General features: G+C 38.7%; 1 protein-coding gene across 6 annotated transcripts in view; it reads right to left on the bottom strand.

Moving 5' to 3' along the window:
• The window catches only part of BANK1 (B cell scaffold protein with ankyrin repeats 1), a 330740-nt gene that overhangs the window by 185932 nt on the left and 125503 nt on the right, over positions 1–19305 (bottom strand). For all 6 annotated transcript variants that reach the window (XM_060095040.1, XM_060094993.1, XM_060095029.1 and 3 more), the window contains exon 7: positions 6128–6324. In XM_060095040.1, the coding sequence (XP_059951023.1) occupies positions 6128–6324 (197 nt within the window). The remainder of the gene's footprint in view (positions 1–6127; positions 6325–19305) is intronic.

The raw sequence follows: 19305 nt of genomic DNA, 5'->3' as shown, positions 1-19305 counted from the left end.
AAATAATGAAATGAAGGAAGGACAAATGGACTTTGGCAGCTGAGATGTGCAATTAAGGATGAGGCTAAAATAGTAAGCTGGGCTATGCTGTGGTGGGTCCTCAGTATGCAGCCTGATATGGGATGGTTTGAGGCCAAAAAGACTGGGAAGGAAAGACCTCCTAGGGGGTTTTTTAGCACAGCTGACCAGAAGAGAGATAATGAAGGTACAAACCAAGGGAGCCACAGAGAGAAGGAAAAAGAGGGAACAGATGTGATAGATGATGTGCAAGTACAACTGTTAACATATGGTAACTGAATGGATGGTGTGGATCAGGGTTGTATGAGGGAGAGGGAGGCTATGAGAATGGATTCAGGGTTAACTCAGACATATTTTTAGCAGGGTGACTTTGGGCAAGGTACTTTATCTCTATAAATCTGTTTCCTCATCTGAAAAATGGGAAATAGTATATGCATTTGTGGCTGTCTAATCAGGAGTTGAAAATGACTTTCAAATTTTGGCCAAGTAAATATGGCAGATAATTATGCCATTAGCCAGGAGAAAAGAAAAAGATCATTTGGGTCTATTGAGCTCTAGAGGCCTGTAACATATCCATGTGGACACATTCAGCTTGCAACTAAAACTGGAACTTTAAGTCAGGAGGAAGGTCCAGGTTAAAGACAATGATTTAGCTATCAATCACCAGAGAAGACTATGTAGAAAGAAACTTAACTGATGGGGTAAGAGAAGGAAGTCACAAAGGGCGAGTGGAGATTTAGGAAGAGGACAGGGTCAGGGAATCCAGTGCCAAAGCTTGAGCCAAAGAACATCTGAGAGGAATCCAATGGGTCTGATCTACGGTAGCTTATTAATGGCCTTTGACAGAGCAGCTTCAGTAGTGGGCTGAATGCAAAGCTTGGATTGTTAGGAGGAAAGAAATGAGTGAAACGAAAAGTCATTCTTTCAGTTAGTTCTGGTACTGAAAAAGAGATCAAAGAGAAGGCAGGGTTGTTGGGAGCGTGTGTGTGTGCATGTGTGTGTATTTGAACATGCTTGTTCAGGGAAGAGTCAGTATAATGGAAGAGATTAATGATGCAGGAGAAAGAGAGGATATGATTGATGGTGAGGTCTCAAGTTGATATGAATAACAATAAATCAAAAGAAAATAAGGTGAATGCAATATCATTTATTATGGATCTACTATATTTTTAATGTTTTCATATTTATGTCATCAAGTCCTAAAAACATCCTTCAAGGAATTATTTTTCCTATTTGCAAATAAAGAAACTGAAGCTGAGAGAAAACAAAGAGGTTGCCCAAGGATGCAAATGTGGTATGTGATGAAGTTAGGATTCAAATCCAATGTGGCTGAATCCCAAGACCCCATGACTAGAGGAAAAAAGAAGAGGAAGGAGGTGAGGGAGTTTTAACAGGATGTTTAGAGCTGCAGAGTTGGGCATCAAAGCTGAGTTTGAGGACTTGGGGAAGAATAAACTTCTGTAATGCACCGCTATGGTGCATTTAATGGGATTTTAGAAAGAGGTTGCTAAGTAGCTCCAAAAGCATAACTGAGACATGAATTTGTAATGCATGCACTCAAGTGCAGTTATGTGACTTGTTCCAGTTTCTTCAGTTCTAACAGAACATCAGTATTGAACAAAGGCCAGACTTCTAAAATTCATTGTAGGCTGGCGTATTAAAAATAAATGCTGAAGATAGCAGTTGTGTTATTTGTCTGTGAATATACTAAACCTAAACTTAAAAAATATCCTGAATATAGAAAGAATATGAGCAATATTGTTTAAAAACATGGGATCCAGTTAAGCATATTACTGGGTAAGTGAGATCAAACAAGTCCTTAAACGTGACACTTGCCTTCCGTCCCATCAATGAGTAAATACATGCTGAGCACCTCGTGGGCACCTGATGGTGGGAGGGGAAGGGAGCCCTCTACTCATCATTAGCTTCTAGACTTACGAGAAAGAAAAACTACATAAGCAAAGCAGGGTATGCTGCCATTTAGAGGGAATTAGCATATACTAATATTTACTAAATTAAATGGAATAATCCACTAGAGCAGGGCTCCCCAACCCCCGGGCTGCGGACCGGTACCAGTCCGGGCCTGTTAGGAGCCGGGCCGCACAGCAGGAGGCGAGCGGCGCAGGAGAGCCAGTGAAGCTTCGTCTGACGCGCCGCATCGCTCACGTTACTGCCTGAACCTTCCGCCATCCCCCCTCCCTCCCTCGCACCCCGTCCATGGAAAAACTGTCTTCGAAACCAGTCCCTGGGGCCAAAACGGTTGGGGACCGCTGCTCTAGAGGAAGTACCAAATGAGCAAAGCCAAGACTGAGAGAAATAATGGGCCAAGAAAGGTGAATGTTCACTGGTCTAAGCATAAAGCCTAACTTCCGAGTAAGGGGTTCCTACACCAATCAGTCAGTCTTTGCTCTATATTAGGGATACTCCCGGTGCTTCAACATCTACCTCTCCTGTACTGTCGTTCCAAACGCTTGACCATTTGAAAAGGATCAGGGTCACTGTCTATCAGGCAGACACTAGAGTGCGACAGAATCAACCTCGTGCTCGCTCTCTCTCTCTCTCTCTCTCTCTCTCTCTCTCTCTCTCTCTCTCTGGTGCGCATGCGCGCACGCACACACACCCACACACACACTAGGCCACACTAGCCCACCGTCCACAGGGTCAAACAGCAGTGTCAGGCTAAGTCAATGAGAGCAGGCTGTCACAAGAATCCCATCACAGACGTGAGCAACAGAAACATTCCCAGTTAGGAGTCCTCCTGAAAAGTCAGCTAGAGAAAGTGACTTTCTATTTCTGAAATTTTCATGAAGATTAAGTATGATTAAGATCTTATTAATATATACACCAAACTATACGAGTGAACACTATGGTGGAAGAGAAAAGATACTAAGTGGATACTGTTCCTAGTAAACGTCTGTTGGTTCTCCAATTCCATAGCCGGCCCAGAGGAGGATGTATTTCCCTGTGTACTTACACGTGATCTAATCATTTTCTGAAGTGTTTAAAACTGATGGAGGTAAACTGGGTGACATACTCAAGATAACACAAAGAAATATCACATATTATTTTGCTTAAAACACATTCTAATTGTTGCTGTACACTTTATCTTAAATCACAAAGTATCTTGTAATTTGTGGCCAAGTTCCAGTTTAGTTGCAAATTCTCAGGTATTTCTGACTTAAAAGGTAAGTTTTTAGAGGACTGCATTAGTTGTCAGTATTGCTACTTGTTATTTGAAATAGTCTGAGATTTCCTCAAGAATTCTATGACGCAAACTGTGGTTCACACTCAATTGTGGAATTAAACACCAATCCTGTTGCTCTTTGTCCATCCACCTTTCATATTAATTCTTCTAGAAGGCATTGTCAGAAACTGAAAATTGAGTAGTTCATTTGAAAGACTTTATGGGTTATAGAAATGTATGGTATTATTATCTATAATAGTACTGAAAACATGAAACAAGTGTAGTTGTTAATTAGATAACTATCAAAACATGAAAGCTACTCATTCATAATCAAAAGTCTCTATTCATAGATTGTACATAAATTATTAACCTTTCAAAGTAAAAAACGCCATGAAGAAATATCAAGAATGTGATTTGAGGCTCCTCCTTCTTTCTCCTTATTCATCTAGCTAACATAAGATATGGATGGCACTTGTTCGTTTATGAATGCTTGCTAATGATTCTCTTTTTATCTTTATTTTAAAAAGTCATGAGCGACTTTTTCCTTCTACCTACCCATTTTATTCATCAATGACCAAACTCACTGTGTTGTAACTCCCCGTGAGATTCTAAAATGAACAATGTTTCACTGATGGAGGATTAGGAAGAAATGAAGAAATCAGTAAATCAGTTGGGGGGTATGTTTGAATTTAAAAATATATATATTTCTTCAGTACAGAAGTATGGTCAATTGGTGGATTATAAACTGCAAACTGAAAGAATATCTATTCCTTTCAACAATTCTGAAAAACAGTTCATGGAAAATTTGAATGCATATGTGACAAATCTGAGATTTATCAGAATGTGGTTATAACATTAAAGCTATGTAAATGTTATGAAAGAAACAATAAAGTATTTCAGCAATGCAAATAGATTGCACATTTTTTCTCTATTAAGTTTAGATATAATTTTAAAAAGACATAGCTACTATGATTTATACTATAAAGTCTCAACACGTGTTTATCTGACACACTTCCATAGTCACTTCCTTAGTGACAGCAGAACATCTGCAAAATAATTGATCTGTCCTACCTATAATGTCAATGTCTACTATAGACATGCTGGCAAAATGTAACAGCTCACAACGAGACAGAATAAATGAAATAATTTAACAAATTTCATAGAATAATTATCAAGTATAACTGCAAAATTAGAATGCAACCACTATGAAAGAATAGTCACCTAAAGACAGTGATACCAATCTACTTGTATCAATGCTATTATTGCAGGAGTAAAGGTATAAATACCCAGAGGATGAGAGAAAAAAAATCATTTCCCACATCCATCAAATCCTACCCTCATAGTTGCTTTCTTATCTACTGTCATTATTATTTAGTACTATGTTATTTATGAAGTATGTGCAGTTTTGCAAGGGGCTGCATCTGTTAAAAGCTGAGTCCTCACTGGAGAACCATAAGTGGAAGTGTCACTCTTTGAAAATCAGGGATCATCTTGGAAAGTAACCCTGGATGTTGAAGACTTCTAGGGGAAATTTTAACTTCAGTCCACCAGTGGTTAAAAATTCGAGAATAAGGTTGTAGAGAATTGAGTACCCAGGATGTAGGAATAATAGGACTATTGTGGGACAACTTACAAGGCTGAATTGATTCATTGACTCACCTTAGATGCCATGTTGCATTGGTCAATGACTATGTACAGTGGATAATAACGAAAATGAACACATTCATCAGATATATGACAATCACTATCTAAAACGTTTCCATGAATAAAAATTATGCTTATTCCTCATTTGAAGGACATAGAATATAAAAAAGTAGTTCATTAATTTTATTACAAAACTTAATTTCTGTATTTATTGTAAATAAAATAAATACTTGTATTTTAAATACAAGTAGTTCCAGATGGTGGATGATACCCATGCTCTTCTGATAACTATTTGCTATTTCTTAAAAGTGGAGAAAAAAGTTAGATTGGTTGTCATTTTGCTCTCTGGAAATCAGAAATACCGATGGTTTTAAGAAGTCCAATATTACATTTACTTAACCTAATAATCGGAATATATGCTAAAATGACCAGAAGCATTTCAATGTTCTATATTAACTGTTCTTTGGCAATAAAATTATCTTCTGAGAATCCAACGACAAATTCTGACATATTCACCAACACAATAATTGCCTATTATATTTTCCTAAGAGTCATCAGAAGTATAATTCACTTTCTCAAGCAAAATGTGCATACCTTTGTTACAAACAGAAAATAATTGCTTTTCTAAGGTTGATTATGGAAACACAAAGTGTGTTTTATGTACTAAGGTAGTATCCCCTCCTTCAATCGTCCCTTGGTTGCATTCTTACAGAACTAATATCCTTCAAAGGGCGTTCTGAAATTTGGAGTTTCAACACACACAATAAAGAACTGGGACTTAACAGAGAGAGAAAGGGAATCAATCACATATCAGAAACAAAGTTAAACAACATGAATTAGCTTTTCATTGGGTAGACTTTTTGAATAATTATCAAAATATATTCCTTTAACCTAGTAAATATTTATCTCATTTTACGTGCCTAACAGCGCCTTACTTAGACTTTTGAACAAAAGATGAAAAGTAATAGGTTTTCATTTCCTTCCTAACATCTCCTATCCAATACTGAACAGGCTATTTAGAAGCCAGAAAGACCAGATAAGTTTCAAAGAGGCTATTTAGGGGTGGGAGTGTGGAGTCAGAGCTGGTTTATGGCATATGAAAACAAGTTGAATAATCTTGCAAAATGCTTAAGACAAGGAGTGACTCAGGACCAACAGACGCTAAAAACGAGCTGTATAGTAGCATCATTTTCAAGAGCAGTGTGAAGGTACCCACACACACATACATACATATTAATTTTATAAAAAGAGTTTTAGAGATAAAATGGAAAAAAAACTTACTGAAAAGTCTTCGAAGATTTTCTTGAGCTCTCTGTGACCACGCCTTTCAGCAATACGTGCCGGATCTGAACCCTCTGAATTTTTTATCTTAGATGCCCAAGTTGCTCCTGAACATTGAAGCAAATGAATAGCCAAGTTCTTTAGGCCAAATTTTGCTGCACAGTGGAGAAGAGTTGGAAGTTCTTTGAAATAAGAATCTATAAGCATAAGAATAGGATAATTTTTTATCTATCTCGAACCACATAAGAAAAATTCAAACACAATCTACTCCTAAAAGTAATTCCCACAAAGCAGAGCAGACTTTTAGTGTGATTTTGCAAATAAGAAACTGTCCGTGGTTTGAGCAATGCACTCTCCCTCTTTCTATTTCTCACCTTAAAGCAAATATAAACTAATATTCTCACTAGCATTAGTGCCTCCCCCTTATGTGTTGGGTAGGTTTAATTTAGAAAGGCATATGGACCTCCTAAATGCAAAACAAAACAAAAACATTACATTGTAATAACTCCTCTTTCAATGTACTGCAACATTAACCAAACACTAAATAACAAATAAAATCATCTATAAAACTTTTTGTGTTTTCAACTGCCATGCCTAGTTTGCTTCTCTTTGAAGTTGAAGTGAACATGAAATTCCTGGGGGTGTGGGTTATGTTAGATTTTTATGTGAAATTTTTCTTTCAAAAAGTAACTGCAACAGCAAATAGGCACTTTTATACAAATCTTCAATATGGAAATTTCCATCAGGACTTTACAGGTTTCATATCAGTGTTCTGGAATTTGAATTCCTTAATTACATGTTAGCTATTAGTTAGAAGATGTGTATTAATTATGCATAACTATAAAACGATGAATGTATACTGCTATCACAATGCCAAAACACACACACACACACACACACACACGCCGATGAGTGATGGTTTGTTATTATTCTACACTTTCACACCTAGCTAGAAAAACTGTTATAGAAATTACACACCAGCTTACTTTAATAGCTCTGGCATTAGTAGAAGCAAGCTTAGAGTGAAGTGAAGACTTAGAGCAACAGAAACAAAGGCATCAAAGCAAAAGTCAATTGTCTTCCAGCAAAATTCTAAAGCAATGAAAACAGCCACCTCATAATGTTTTGGAAAACTGTGAATCTGGCCTCATTTACTTCTTTGCTGTTTTGTAGACCAAGAGAAAAAAAAAAAAAAAAAAGGAAAAGAGAAGGGATTTAAACCTGGAGTTTTCAATCACTTGGGTGTTTCAGGGCTGAATAAATTATCTAGTTTGTTAGTTTGTATGTTTTAACAGGAAACATAACAAAACAAAACAAAAACCTTCAGGACATGTTAAGAACTTACAGTAAGGAAATATTTTATCCTTCAAAATGTGTTAGAACTTAAATGACTGTAGGTAAATCTAGGATAGTATTTCAATGATAAATGCACTTGTCCCTTCTTATATGGTGAGCAGTGACTAAAAAATTATCAAATATTTTATGAAGATGAGCTTATAGAAGCTGAAACTGTTCAAGGTAGGTACCAATTTTCAAAATAAAAATAATGTATTTTCTCCAAAAGGAATTAAGATATAATCTATTTATTTTCATTTAAATGAATTATAAAATAATTTCTGCTACAATTAAACCAAGCCAAAGTTAATAAAGAAAAACATTTGCATGATAATGTCAGATTTTTACATGCCCTTGGTCATCTTTCTCTTTGTCATACCATACAATATACAGAAAACATCATCACCTGCCAATAAATGCCTTATGCATTGTTCTTGCACATTGTTATTCTGTTGTACTTTGAAATCACTCTTGATGCAGCTTAAAATATATTTTCATTACATAAGTGTTTAATCATTATAGGAATACATTCACCTTCTAACCTCACCAATTTCCCCTGTCAGTAAATTCCTCAAGTTTAAGGTAATATAATATTAGAAACAACTACAATAAACGTCATTAAAAGTCTCTCTATTTTTGTACACCAGGAAGAATAAAAAGAACCAAGTGGACGTGGTTTTCCAGGGCTCACTTCTTAACAGTTTTGATACTCTGTGAACCATGCTTTCTGGCACAAAAAACCAAGAAGTTCTGCTGATTTAAGATTATGCTGCTGATACTAAAAGGGAGTACAGGTTTGAAGGCTGGCTCCTTCAATTTCCATTTCTTTATTTCATTTTTAGTTGTAGCTGAAAAGCCATTAATCTTCTAGAATGCTTTGTGAAGTCAGAGACATGAAAGAGTTTTGGAGGACATTTTTCCAGTTTCCTACCCAGTAACAGAATTCCATTCCTAGAGTTTATAAAAGATGACCTTCTAGTTACTGCTGGCATAGCTCTAATGATAGAGTGTTTTTTACTTCCTAAAGCAGCCTGTTTCTTGATTAGACAACACTGATCATTAGACATTATTACTTCTGTTGAGGTGAAATTTCCTCTAAATTACCGTATCTTTATATCCTGTGGGCAATACAGAATATGACAGTTACAAAAGCATGGGCTTAGAGTTAGTTGGCTTTGCCATGTATTCACTATGTGAAGTTTCAGTAAGACACTCAGTATCTGAGCCCAGCTTTCTCATCCACATTTGCAGGGCTACTGAGATAATTAAATGACAACATATAAAAAGTGCCCAGAAAGGTGTCTGAAACATAACAGGTATTCAATAAATTATTAGTTTCCTTCTCCTTCTTCTGCATCAAATAGTTTAAAGCATCCTTGTCCTAACTCACCTTTGCCCCAACCTTATGATCACTCATTCTTTTCGTTATTCCAAAGTAGTTACCATCCTGAGAGACTGACTCCGGAATAGTTGGTCTTTTACAAAATGATGAATCCATTTCAAACCTGCCCCAATGTCATCACTACAGCAGTACCTTTCAGTTTCTTGGATGAGGTTATTCTGCCTGCTTATCTTCATTATGTAGGAGATGCTCAGCTTGCTAATATACATGACCAATAACTAGAAAATTTCTAATTTAAGGTATTTTTTATATTAGTATATGACAGAGTTAACATTTCAAAAAATTAAATGATTCATAGGAGCTGTATTAATTATTTTAATACTAATTAGATTGTGATCTCTAACACTGTTTTTTCCAGAACATCAAATTAAATACACTCAGTATGTACATGTTATTATATTACTATACATATGAAATTTATATATGAATAAAGGTATTCATATCAACAGAAGTATGATTATGCTAAGAAATAGTTTGGGTTTTTCAGTATCCTGCTTTTTTATAAAATCATACCTTTTATATTTTAGCCTTGATTGGATTATTATGAGAATTTGAGATATGAATGGATTGCTCTGTGTGGGGAACAAGCATGTTTGTAACAGCATAAGATAAGGAAGTTCTTTATCTTAAAAAATAAAAACTTGCTGGGGGAGGCTATACTCTCTTATGGGCATAGACTCAGTGTCAGAGAAGGAGTGCTGATCAAATAATGTGTCTGTGACCCAGGGGAGTATTACATGCTGTCCCTTGCTATTCTTCAGTGCTTAATTTCATTCTAGATCACATGATCACTAACGTTTTTGCTAAAAGATACTGATGTTTCGATTGGCTTCTGAAAAAAATATATAAGTGTAATTTATATTTAAAAATACACTGATCATGGGTTTCATGCATTTTGACAGTTGTATACACCCATGTAACCATCACCCAAAACAAGCTAAAGAAACTTCTATCACCATCACAAGTTCCCTCCTGCTCCATTCGAGTCAATTCTCCACTTCAGAGGCAACTACTGTGTAATTTCTATCAACACAGATAAATTTTATTTCATCTTGTATTTCATACAAATGGAATCATACAGTATATACTCTTGTATTCCATTGTCCTCTGCCCTCTATTTCTAATGAGAAGTCAGACGTAATTCTTATAATTGTTTTCTGTATGGTATGTGCTTTCCTCAACACACGCATCCTCATCCCCACCCCTACCACAGGCACTTTTAAAATTTTCTCTTTATCTTTGATTTTCACCCCTAGTAGAATATATACAAAAATATTATACCTATACACACCTTTAAGTATGGTATGTGTAGGTATAATATTTTTGTATATATTCTACTAGGGGGTTGCAGAGCTTATTAAATCTGTGGGTTAATGTCATTCCTCAATTTTGGATCATTCTCAGCCATTATTTCTTCAAATATTTTTCTGCCTCATTCTCTCTCATCTTTACTTTGAGAATTCAATTATACATGTTTGATCATGTAGTATTATCTCATAGATCTTGAGTCAAAACTGAGCCAAATTAATATGTAGATGAGCTGAGCTTGTTCTTTTTTTAAGGCTTTACTTAGACTCTGGATTTTTCCTCTCTTTATCAGCTTGAATACTTTGACTGTCTTCAAGTAAACTGATTCTTTTCTCTTCTGTTCTTTCTACAATTAGGCCCATGAAATATCTAAAAATTTTCTGATATTTTATGTTTCTAGCATCTCCTTTTGTTTTTTATTATAATTTCCAATGCTCTGATGAAATTTCCATCTCTTTATGCATGTTGTGCAACTTTTACAATAGATTCTGTAACATATTTATCATAGTTATTTTAATGTTCTTATCCGAATTATTTCACCATCTGGACATTTCTGTGTTTGCCTCTAATGACTGTCTCTTTTCTTGACCACAGGTCATCTTTCATTCCTTCTTTGTGTTCCTTGTAATTTTATATTGCATGCTGAACACTGTACTAAAGGACTGAAATAAATAATATTTACCCCCAGAATAAGGCATACCCTTTCTTCAGTCAGACAACTAGACTTGGAAGCTGATTCAAATTAATCTGTAAGTGAGCAGAACTTGGTCATTTTCTGAGGCTTTACTTCGATTTAGTTAACCACTGGCTTCAAATATTTTGAGGGCAAAATCATAACTTTCTTCAGCACAGCTTGGGATCTGAGCTTTGGTGAGACTCAAGAAATCTCTGTTGCTCTACAGACTGGCTGCCAGCCTTTGGGTCACAGGATGGCTCTTTTTTTTCTCTCCAGTTCTGCCTCCAGAATTTTTCACATCAGAAAATCTTGCTCAGGACGGGAATAAAGACACAGACCTACTAGAGAATGGACTTGAGGATATGGGGAGGGGGAAGGGTAAGCTGGGACAAAGTGAGAGAGTGGCATGGACATATATACACTACCAAACGTAAAACAGATAGCTAGTGGGAAGCAGCCGCATAGCACAGGGAGATCAGCTCGGTGGTTTGTACCACCTAGAGGGGTGGGATAGGGAGGGTGGGAGGGAGATGCAAGAGGGAAGAGATATATGTATAGCTGATTCACTTTGTTATAAAGCAGAAACTAACACACCACTGTAAAGCAATTATACTCCAATAAAGATGTTAAAAATAAAAAAAAAATTTTTTTTAAAGAATATCTTGCTCAGATTTTGGGGGGCCTCTGTATACACTCAGTTAAGGCAGACTCTTATTATCCCAATAGCTTGGAGGTGTTTTTTCCACTTTTATGCCTCTTTGTATTTAGAATCTGTCTGCTGCTGCTTTCCATATGGCAAAAGCTTTGATGGGATTTGTCTCAGCAACCCTGTCCCACTCTCACTCTTTAGCAGCCACTAGTGGTCCTCAGGGATTTTAAGGATATCTCTCAACCTTACTGCCCTTGTCCAGCCATTGGTATACTAGCTCTGTGCACTTATGACAGACTACAAAAGAGAGTTAGTGGGTGATACAGACCCACTCTGTAACAGGGACTCTTTGGGATTTTCATCCATCACAGTAGCCTAAGAATAGCCATTAACTGTTTGCTAAATGTTCAGGTGGTTTCTCTTTACTCCTCATCTATAGTGAGTTCTTATCCTCCTGTTTTGTAAGGGATGAAAGAAGTCATGAGTTTCTTCTCTTTTGTGAAGGACTTTTCCCTTTCTGGAATTTAGTTCATTTAGATTTCTTTCGTCATTCATTTTCTGCTGTATTTAAAAAAGTAACAGTGATTTTGAAGATCACCTTGCTTTTTCCTTACTATTACAATAAGAACAACAGACTCTTATGATGTTGTACATCTTAATCAGAAGCAGAAGTCCTATGAGACCTAAAGACCATTTAGTTATTTTCTTAAACTCACAGCATTTCTTTTGCAAGGTTAATCTTACCTATTAGATTAAAATAATAGATTCCTTAAGAAGATATTTTAAAAAAACTTTTTAGAATGTGTTTAATCTGCAGTATAACATCTGCTTCATTTCACGGCAATTTTCATTTAATTAATGAAGATATAATTCTTTATATCTGTTTCTGTTATCAAGGTGTGAATAAAGAAGTCAACTCACACTAAGGTGTGACCAATTTGCTTTTGACTTTTTTTCCGGACAAAATAAATTTTCAGTTTTCAGTTGTTTCAGCCAATGTCTGTCAAATGGTAATTTCAGAGGAACAGAATTAAGTGTCTGACAGGGGAATTTTTCAATGAAAATCCAATTTCACTAGTTTTTGCAAATAAAAATAAACAGGTGAGCTAGAACCTAGTAAAGAAATGTTTGTTTGGGCTGAGCCATTTCCAACAGTTGCATATAATCCCTATAAACGACGGCCAATAATTAGATTGACGTTATCAAACCAAGCTTCCAAAACATTAACCTAGCTCACCAGAATAATAAAATGGGAATATGTCCTGGGTTAGCTTTAAAAATTTTTAAGTAAGATGAGTATGCAAACTGGAAGTGCATGACCATGTAATCCACTGTTCTCTTAAATCACTATCTGGCATAGTAAATCTTTATTCACTCAATGTGTGAGGACCGGGTGGCCACTAAAGGACAAAACAATGAAGCACACAAAAAAAGAGAAGATAAAAAGTCAGGAGATCTGCATTCTAATCCCAGCAACTACGTGGTGCTTGTGAAAGTTCTTTCATTTCCCTGCACCTCAGTTTCTTCATTTATGAAACTGTAAGGTTGGATTCCTACAGAATTGTAGGATTTAGGACATTCTTCTGAGCTAGAGGCCATGCCACAGATGGTTTTAGGGTAATGTTCCCTGATGCTAATCAGGTACCAACTAAAGGAGTAAGGATGATATTTGTGAAGCTTGAAGAAAGGTAATGATTTTCATTCCTTTCATCACAGGATTTGGAGTCTGATGAAATGTTAGTATTTCTGTGGATCTGTAAGACAGAGCATTGCTGGGTTTATGAATCTGATTGCTCTGTGACAGGAGAAGCACACATACAACATGTGAGGTGTCACTCTTCCCGTCTGTTGCAAGAGTAGACATTTAATCCTATTTAGAATGTCAAGCAACCAAAAATACTACCAAGATTATCGTATTTCTAAAATCTTGATACTGTAAGTTAAATGCACATGGGAAATAATGGTCCATTAAAGGCCTTTGGTGCAATCTGTTATCTCTCATATTACAAAAAATATAAGAGTGGGAAGCTTGGAGTCCATGTCTGGAGGTAATGTGAGGAAGCAAAGAGGCAAGTGCATTTCTAATTAGCAGTTCCTGGAATTGGTATTAATTAAAATTAAATCTCACAGCATTTGAATAGGGTTGTTTATAGTCCACTTTCCACTACTGAACCCAGACAGTGATGAGGAAATAAAAAGAGTGGAGCTGATCCACGTTTAACCAGCCCAAGCTGTGGCTAACCTCTGGTTAAAATAAGAAATCTCTAGAAACCTTATGTATATCCATGTGTGATTGTACTGTGTTCCTCTGTGTTCATTTAAAAAATACCCTTTGAAAATTACCAATTTTGTCTCTTCTGATTCTTAACAGCAAAGGGACCAAGAACCTAGAAAGAAGCCAGGAAAGAGCCTAGAAAGATCCAGGAAACCTGGAACAGCAAGAGTGTGGAAACAACTTGGGCTGGGTTGGGATCAGATGGCTGACTACCACCAGGCCATGCCTTACAGGTAGAAAGCTACCCAATGTCCTTGTATGGGTTTCACATGGAAAGCCAAGGAATGTAATACCACCAAGCAGTAAATCAACTTATCTGGCAGAGATGCGTGATTTCATTAGTAAGGCGTATTTGGCATTTTTTAAGGACTTCTTGGAGTCTTGAGAACCTGATTTATTCTTTAAAAAATATTAAATAATTTTTTTTCTTTCAGTACGTGGGGCTCTCACTGCCGTGGCCTCTCCTGTTGTGGAGCGCAGGCTCCGGACGCGCAGGCTCAGCGGCCATGGCTCACGGGCCCAGCCGCTCCGTGGCATGTGGGATCTTTCCGGACCAGGGCACAAACCCGTGTCCCCTGCAGCGGCAGGCAGACTCTCAACCACTGTGCCACCAGGGAAGCCCAATATTAAATAATTTTGATAATAAACGTGAACTAAGGCAGGAAAATATCTGGGAAAATTTTTTGGGCAATAAAGGGGCTGGAGAGAGAGCTTTGGGAACACCAGCATATGTAATATAGGGACAGAATATAAATGGAATCTGAGAGTGATTTGGGAAGCACCTAAGTGTAGGATGGTTGGAAAGAAAGGTGAAGCATGTTAGGGAAACCTCCTAGAAAGCTTTTTCAGGAGGAAGGCCTGAATGAGAGTGGTGGCGGTAAAAATGGACAAGGGCAGAGATGCCAGACATTCCCAAAGAAAAGTTAACGGGACTAGATGATTGACTTTATAGCTCTGAAGGAAAGAGGTGGTTTAAGATACCATTCAGGGTTATGGCTACAAAGTTACAAGGCAGAAGAGAAAGAGTATTCATTAGAGAAGGGGACAGACCACTGTCACGGAGCAGCACAGGTTGGGGTGTTGATGGGGTGGCTGCTGGCAACACGATTACAGAGCGCTAAATCAAACGAGACATGTGTGTCTTCGAGTAGAGCACATTAGTTATGAACTGAGCTCCTGTGTCACTAAACATTAATAATCACCACAGAACACTTGTTTTGTGGAAGAGGACGTATTCTGAAATAGGGCTGCCGAGCTCCTTTTGCCATGTAAGGTAACAAAGTCACAGATCTAGGAACTAGGATGTGGATATCTATCTTTAGGAGGCAATTATTTAGTTTTCTACACTAAGCAAAACGTGGTAACCTCACTCTCAGGAAACAGGAAAGGCACTCTCATGAAATAGGAAACTGGTAATAGTGCTACAATTCAACATATCTTAACACTGTAATCAATATCTACTGTTCCTTGATCAAGAGTTTATAGTATGTACATGACCCAAATTGCAGCTGTTACCACACCATCAACACTTCCTCAAGTCTGTAAACCAGGATAGGTTATTTTGAGAGATTTTTCTATCCACTGGGTTACAGTTGCTTTGCAAATCTATTGACCAGCATTTTTCAAACTGATTGCTGGGGATCCCAAAATGTGTGTGGGTGGATTACAGTTGTTTAGGGCTGCTGACATCTGAACAATAGGATGATGGGGAGTGTGATGGTTAATTTTATGTGTCAACTGTCTTGGTTATGGTGCCCAGTTGTTTGGTCAAACACCAGCCTGGATGTTACTGTGAAAGCATTTTTTTAGATGTGATTAATATTTAAGTAAGTAGAATGTGACCAACCCAATTACCCTCCATAATGTGGGAAAGCCTCACCCAATCAGTTGAAGGCCCTAGGAGAAAAGACTGAGGTTCACCAGAGAGGAAGGAATTCAGTTTCCAGACTGCCTTTGGACTCAAGGCTGTAACATCAACTTCTGCTGGACCTGTCAGCTTGTTGGTCCGCCCTGCAGGTTTCAGAATTGCCAGCCTCACAATCCCGTGAGCCAGTTCCTTAAAGTAAAACTCTCTCTGTCTTTTTCTCTCAGTCTATTCTCTTCATTCCATTTCTCTGGAGAATCTTGATTAATTCAGTGAGGAAAATGACTGTGGTGTTTTTGGTAAACCATAACAAGACATAAAAAACCAAGTTCTTCTACATTTTTGAGTTCCTATTCTTCCCAGAGTCATGCAGTGAATCTTTACACCTGCAGTGACACTAAAAAGATATTCTGTAACTATCTGGTAATGGCATAATCCAGAGAGCAAAGGAGTCCCTTTAGGAAGCACAGGGAGATGGCTTGCAGGTAGGGTAGTGACTGGGTAGTATGGGGGTGGGGGGGGGGGTGTTCTAGACCTGTCAAGAGTGTCAGAGGATAGACACTCTAGGTTTGAAAATTATCATGCACAACAGCTGCAAAAGTAAGAGGGAGTTCCTTAAGGATTAATTTATTCAATTTACAATTTAAAAAAGCAAGTTGCTGTGCATGTGTGTGTGTGTGTAACTGAAGCTAACTCTTGCTTGCATTTTTCTTTAAAAAAAGAGTGAAGTAACTTTAGGAAGATGGCGGAAGAGTAAGACGCGGAGATCACCTTCCTTCCCACAGGTACACCAGAAATACAGCTACAGGTGGAACAACTCCTACAGAACACCTACTGAACGCTGGAAGAAGACCTCAGACCTCCCAAAAGGCAAGAAACTCCCCACGTACCTGGGTAGGGCAAAGCGGAGAGATTCCCACACAGAGGATTGGTGCCGACCAGCACTCACCAGCCCGAGAGGCTTGTCAGCTCACCCGCTGGGGCAGGCGGGGCTGGGAGCTGAGGCTCGGGCTTCGGTTGGAGCTCAGGGAGAGGACTGGGGTTGGCGGCGTGAACACAGCCTGCAGGGGGTTAGTGTGCCATGGCTGGACAGGAGGGAGTCCGGGGAAAAGTCTGGAGCTGCCTAAGAGGAAAGGGACTTTTTCTTCCCTCTTTGTTTCCAGGTGTGCGAGGAGAGGGGATTAAGAGCGCTGCTTAAAGGAGCTCCAGAGACGGGCGCGAGTCGCGGCTAAAAGCGCGGACCCCAGAGACGGGCGTGGGACGCTGGGGCTGCTGCTGCCACCGCCAGGAAGCCTGTGTGCGAGCGCAGGTCACTATCCACACCTACCTTCCGGAGATCCTGTCCAGCCTGCCACTGCCGGGGTCCCGGGATCCAGAGACGGCTTCCCCGGGAGAGCGCACGGAGCGCCTCGGGCTACTGCAACGTCATGCCGCAGGCTCGCCCCGCCTCCGTGCTTCTCCCCCCCCCCCCCCCCGCCTGAGAGAGCCAGAGTCCCCGAAGCAGCTGCTCCTTTAACCCCGTCCTGCCCGATCAAAGAACAGACGCCCTCCGGCGATCTACACGCAGAGGCGGGGTCAAATCCAAGGCTGAGACCCAGGAGGGGTGTGAACAAAGAAGAGAAAGGGAAATCTCTCCCAGCAGCCTCAGAAGCAGCGGATTAAAGCTCCACAATGAACTTGATGTACCCTGCATCTGTGGAATACATGAACAGGCAACGAATCATCCCAAATTGAGGAGCCCTGTGGATGAAAGGCTCTTGGTGCTGCAGCCAGGAGTCAGTGCTGTGCCTCTGAGGTGGGAGAGCCAACTTCAGGACACTGGTCCACAAGAGACCTCCCAGCTCCACATAATATCAAACGGCGAAAATTTTCCAGAGATGTCCATCTCAACACCAGCACCCAGCTTCACTCAACGACCAGCAAGCTACAGTGCTGGACACCCTATGCCACACAACTAGCAAGACAGGAACACAACGCCACCCATTAGCAGAGAGGCTGCCTAAAATCATAAAAAGTCCACAGACACCCCAAAACACACCACCAGACGTGGACCTGCCCACCAGAAACACAAGATCCAGCCTCACCCACCAGAACACAGGCACTAGTCCCCTCCACCAGGAAGCCTACACAACCCACTGAAACAACAACCTTAGCCACTGGGGACAGACACCAAAAACAATGGGAACTATGAACCTGCAGCCTGCAAAAAGGAGACCCCAAACACAGTAAGATAAGCAAAATGAGAAGACAGAAAAACACACAGCAGGAGAAGGAGCAAGATAAAAATCCACCAGACCTAACAAATGAAGAGGAAATAGGCAGTCTACCTGAAAAAGAATTCAGCATAATGATAGTAAAGATGATTCAAATCTTGGAAACAGAATAGATAAAATAAAACAAACTGTTAACAAGGACCTAGAAGAACTAAAGATGAATCAAGCAACGATTAGAAACATAATAAATGAAATTAAAAATACTCTAGATGGGATCAATAGTAGAATAACTGAGGCAGAAGAACGGATAAGTGACGTGGAAGATAAAATAGTGGAAATAACTACTGCAAAGCAGAAGACAGAAAAAAGAATGAAAAGAACTGAGGACAGTCTCAGAGACCTCTGGGACAACATTAAGTGCACCAACATTCAAATTATAGGGGTTTCAGAAGAAGAAGAGAAAAAGAAAGGGACTGAGAAAATATTTGAAGAGATTATAGTTGAAAACTTCCCTAATATGGGAAAGGAAATAGTTAATCAAGTCCAGGAGGCACAGAGAGTCCCATACAGGATAAATCCAAGGAGAAATACGCCAAGGCACATATTAATCAAACTGTCAAAATTTAAATACAAAGAAAACATATTAAAATCAGCAAGGGAAAAACAACAAATAACACACAAGGGAATCCCCATAAGGATAACAGCTGAACTTTCAGCAGAAACTCTGCAAGCCAGAAGGGAGTGGCAGGACATATTTAAAGTGATGAAGGAGAAAAACCTGCAACCAAGATTACTCTACCCAGCAAGGATCTCATTCAGATTTGATGGAGAAATTAAAACCTTTACAGACAAGCAAAAGCTGAGAGAGTTCAGCACCACCAAACTAGCTTTACAACAAATGCTAAAGGAACTTCTCTAGGCAAGAAACACAACAGAAGGAAAAGTCCTACAATAATGACCCAAAACAATTAAGAAAATGGGATTAGGAACATACATATCGATAATTACCTTAAATGTAAATGGACTAAATGCTCCCACCAAAAGACACAGATTGGCTGAATGGATACAAAAACATGACCCATATATATGCTATGTCTACAAGAGACCCACTTCAGACCTAGAGACACATACAGACTCAAAGTAAGAGGATGGAAAAAGATATTCTATGCAAATGGAAACCAAAAGAAAGCTGGAGCAGCAATTCTCGTATCAGAAAAAATAGACTTTAAAATAAAGACTACTAGAAGAGACAAAGAAGGACACTACATAATGATCAAGGGATCGATCCAAGAAGAAGATATAACAATTGTAAATATTTATGCACCCAACATAGGAGCACCTCAATACATAAGGCAAATACTAACAGCCATAAAAGGGGAAATCGACAGTAACACATTCATAGTAGGGGACTTCAACACCCCACTTTCACCAATAGACAGATCATCCAAAATGAAAA

The sequence above is a fragment of the Mesoplodon densirostris genome, chromosome 1 (genome assembly GCF_025265405.1).
Source record: "Mesoplodon densirostris isolate mMesDen1 chromosome 1, mMesDen1 primary haplotype, whole genome shotgun sequence".
Lineage (NCBI taxonomy): Eukaryota > Metazoa > Chordata > Mammalia > Artiodactyla > Ziphiidae > Mesoplodon > Mesoplodon densirostris.
Note: the sequence above shows the minus strand (reverse complement) of the source record. Positions and strands in the feature narration are given on the sequence as shown.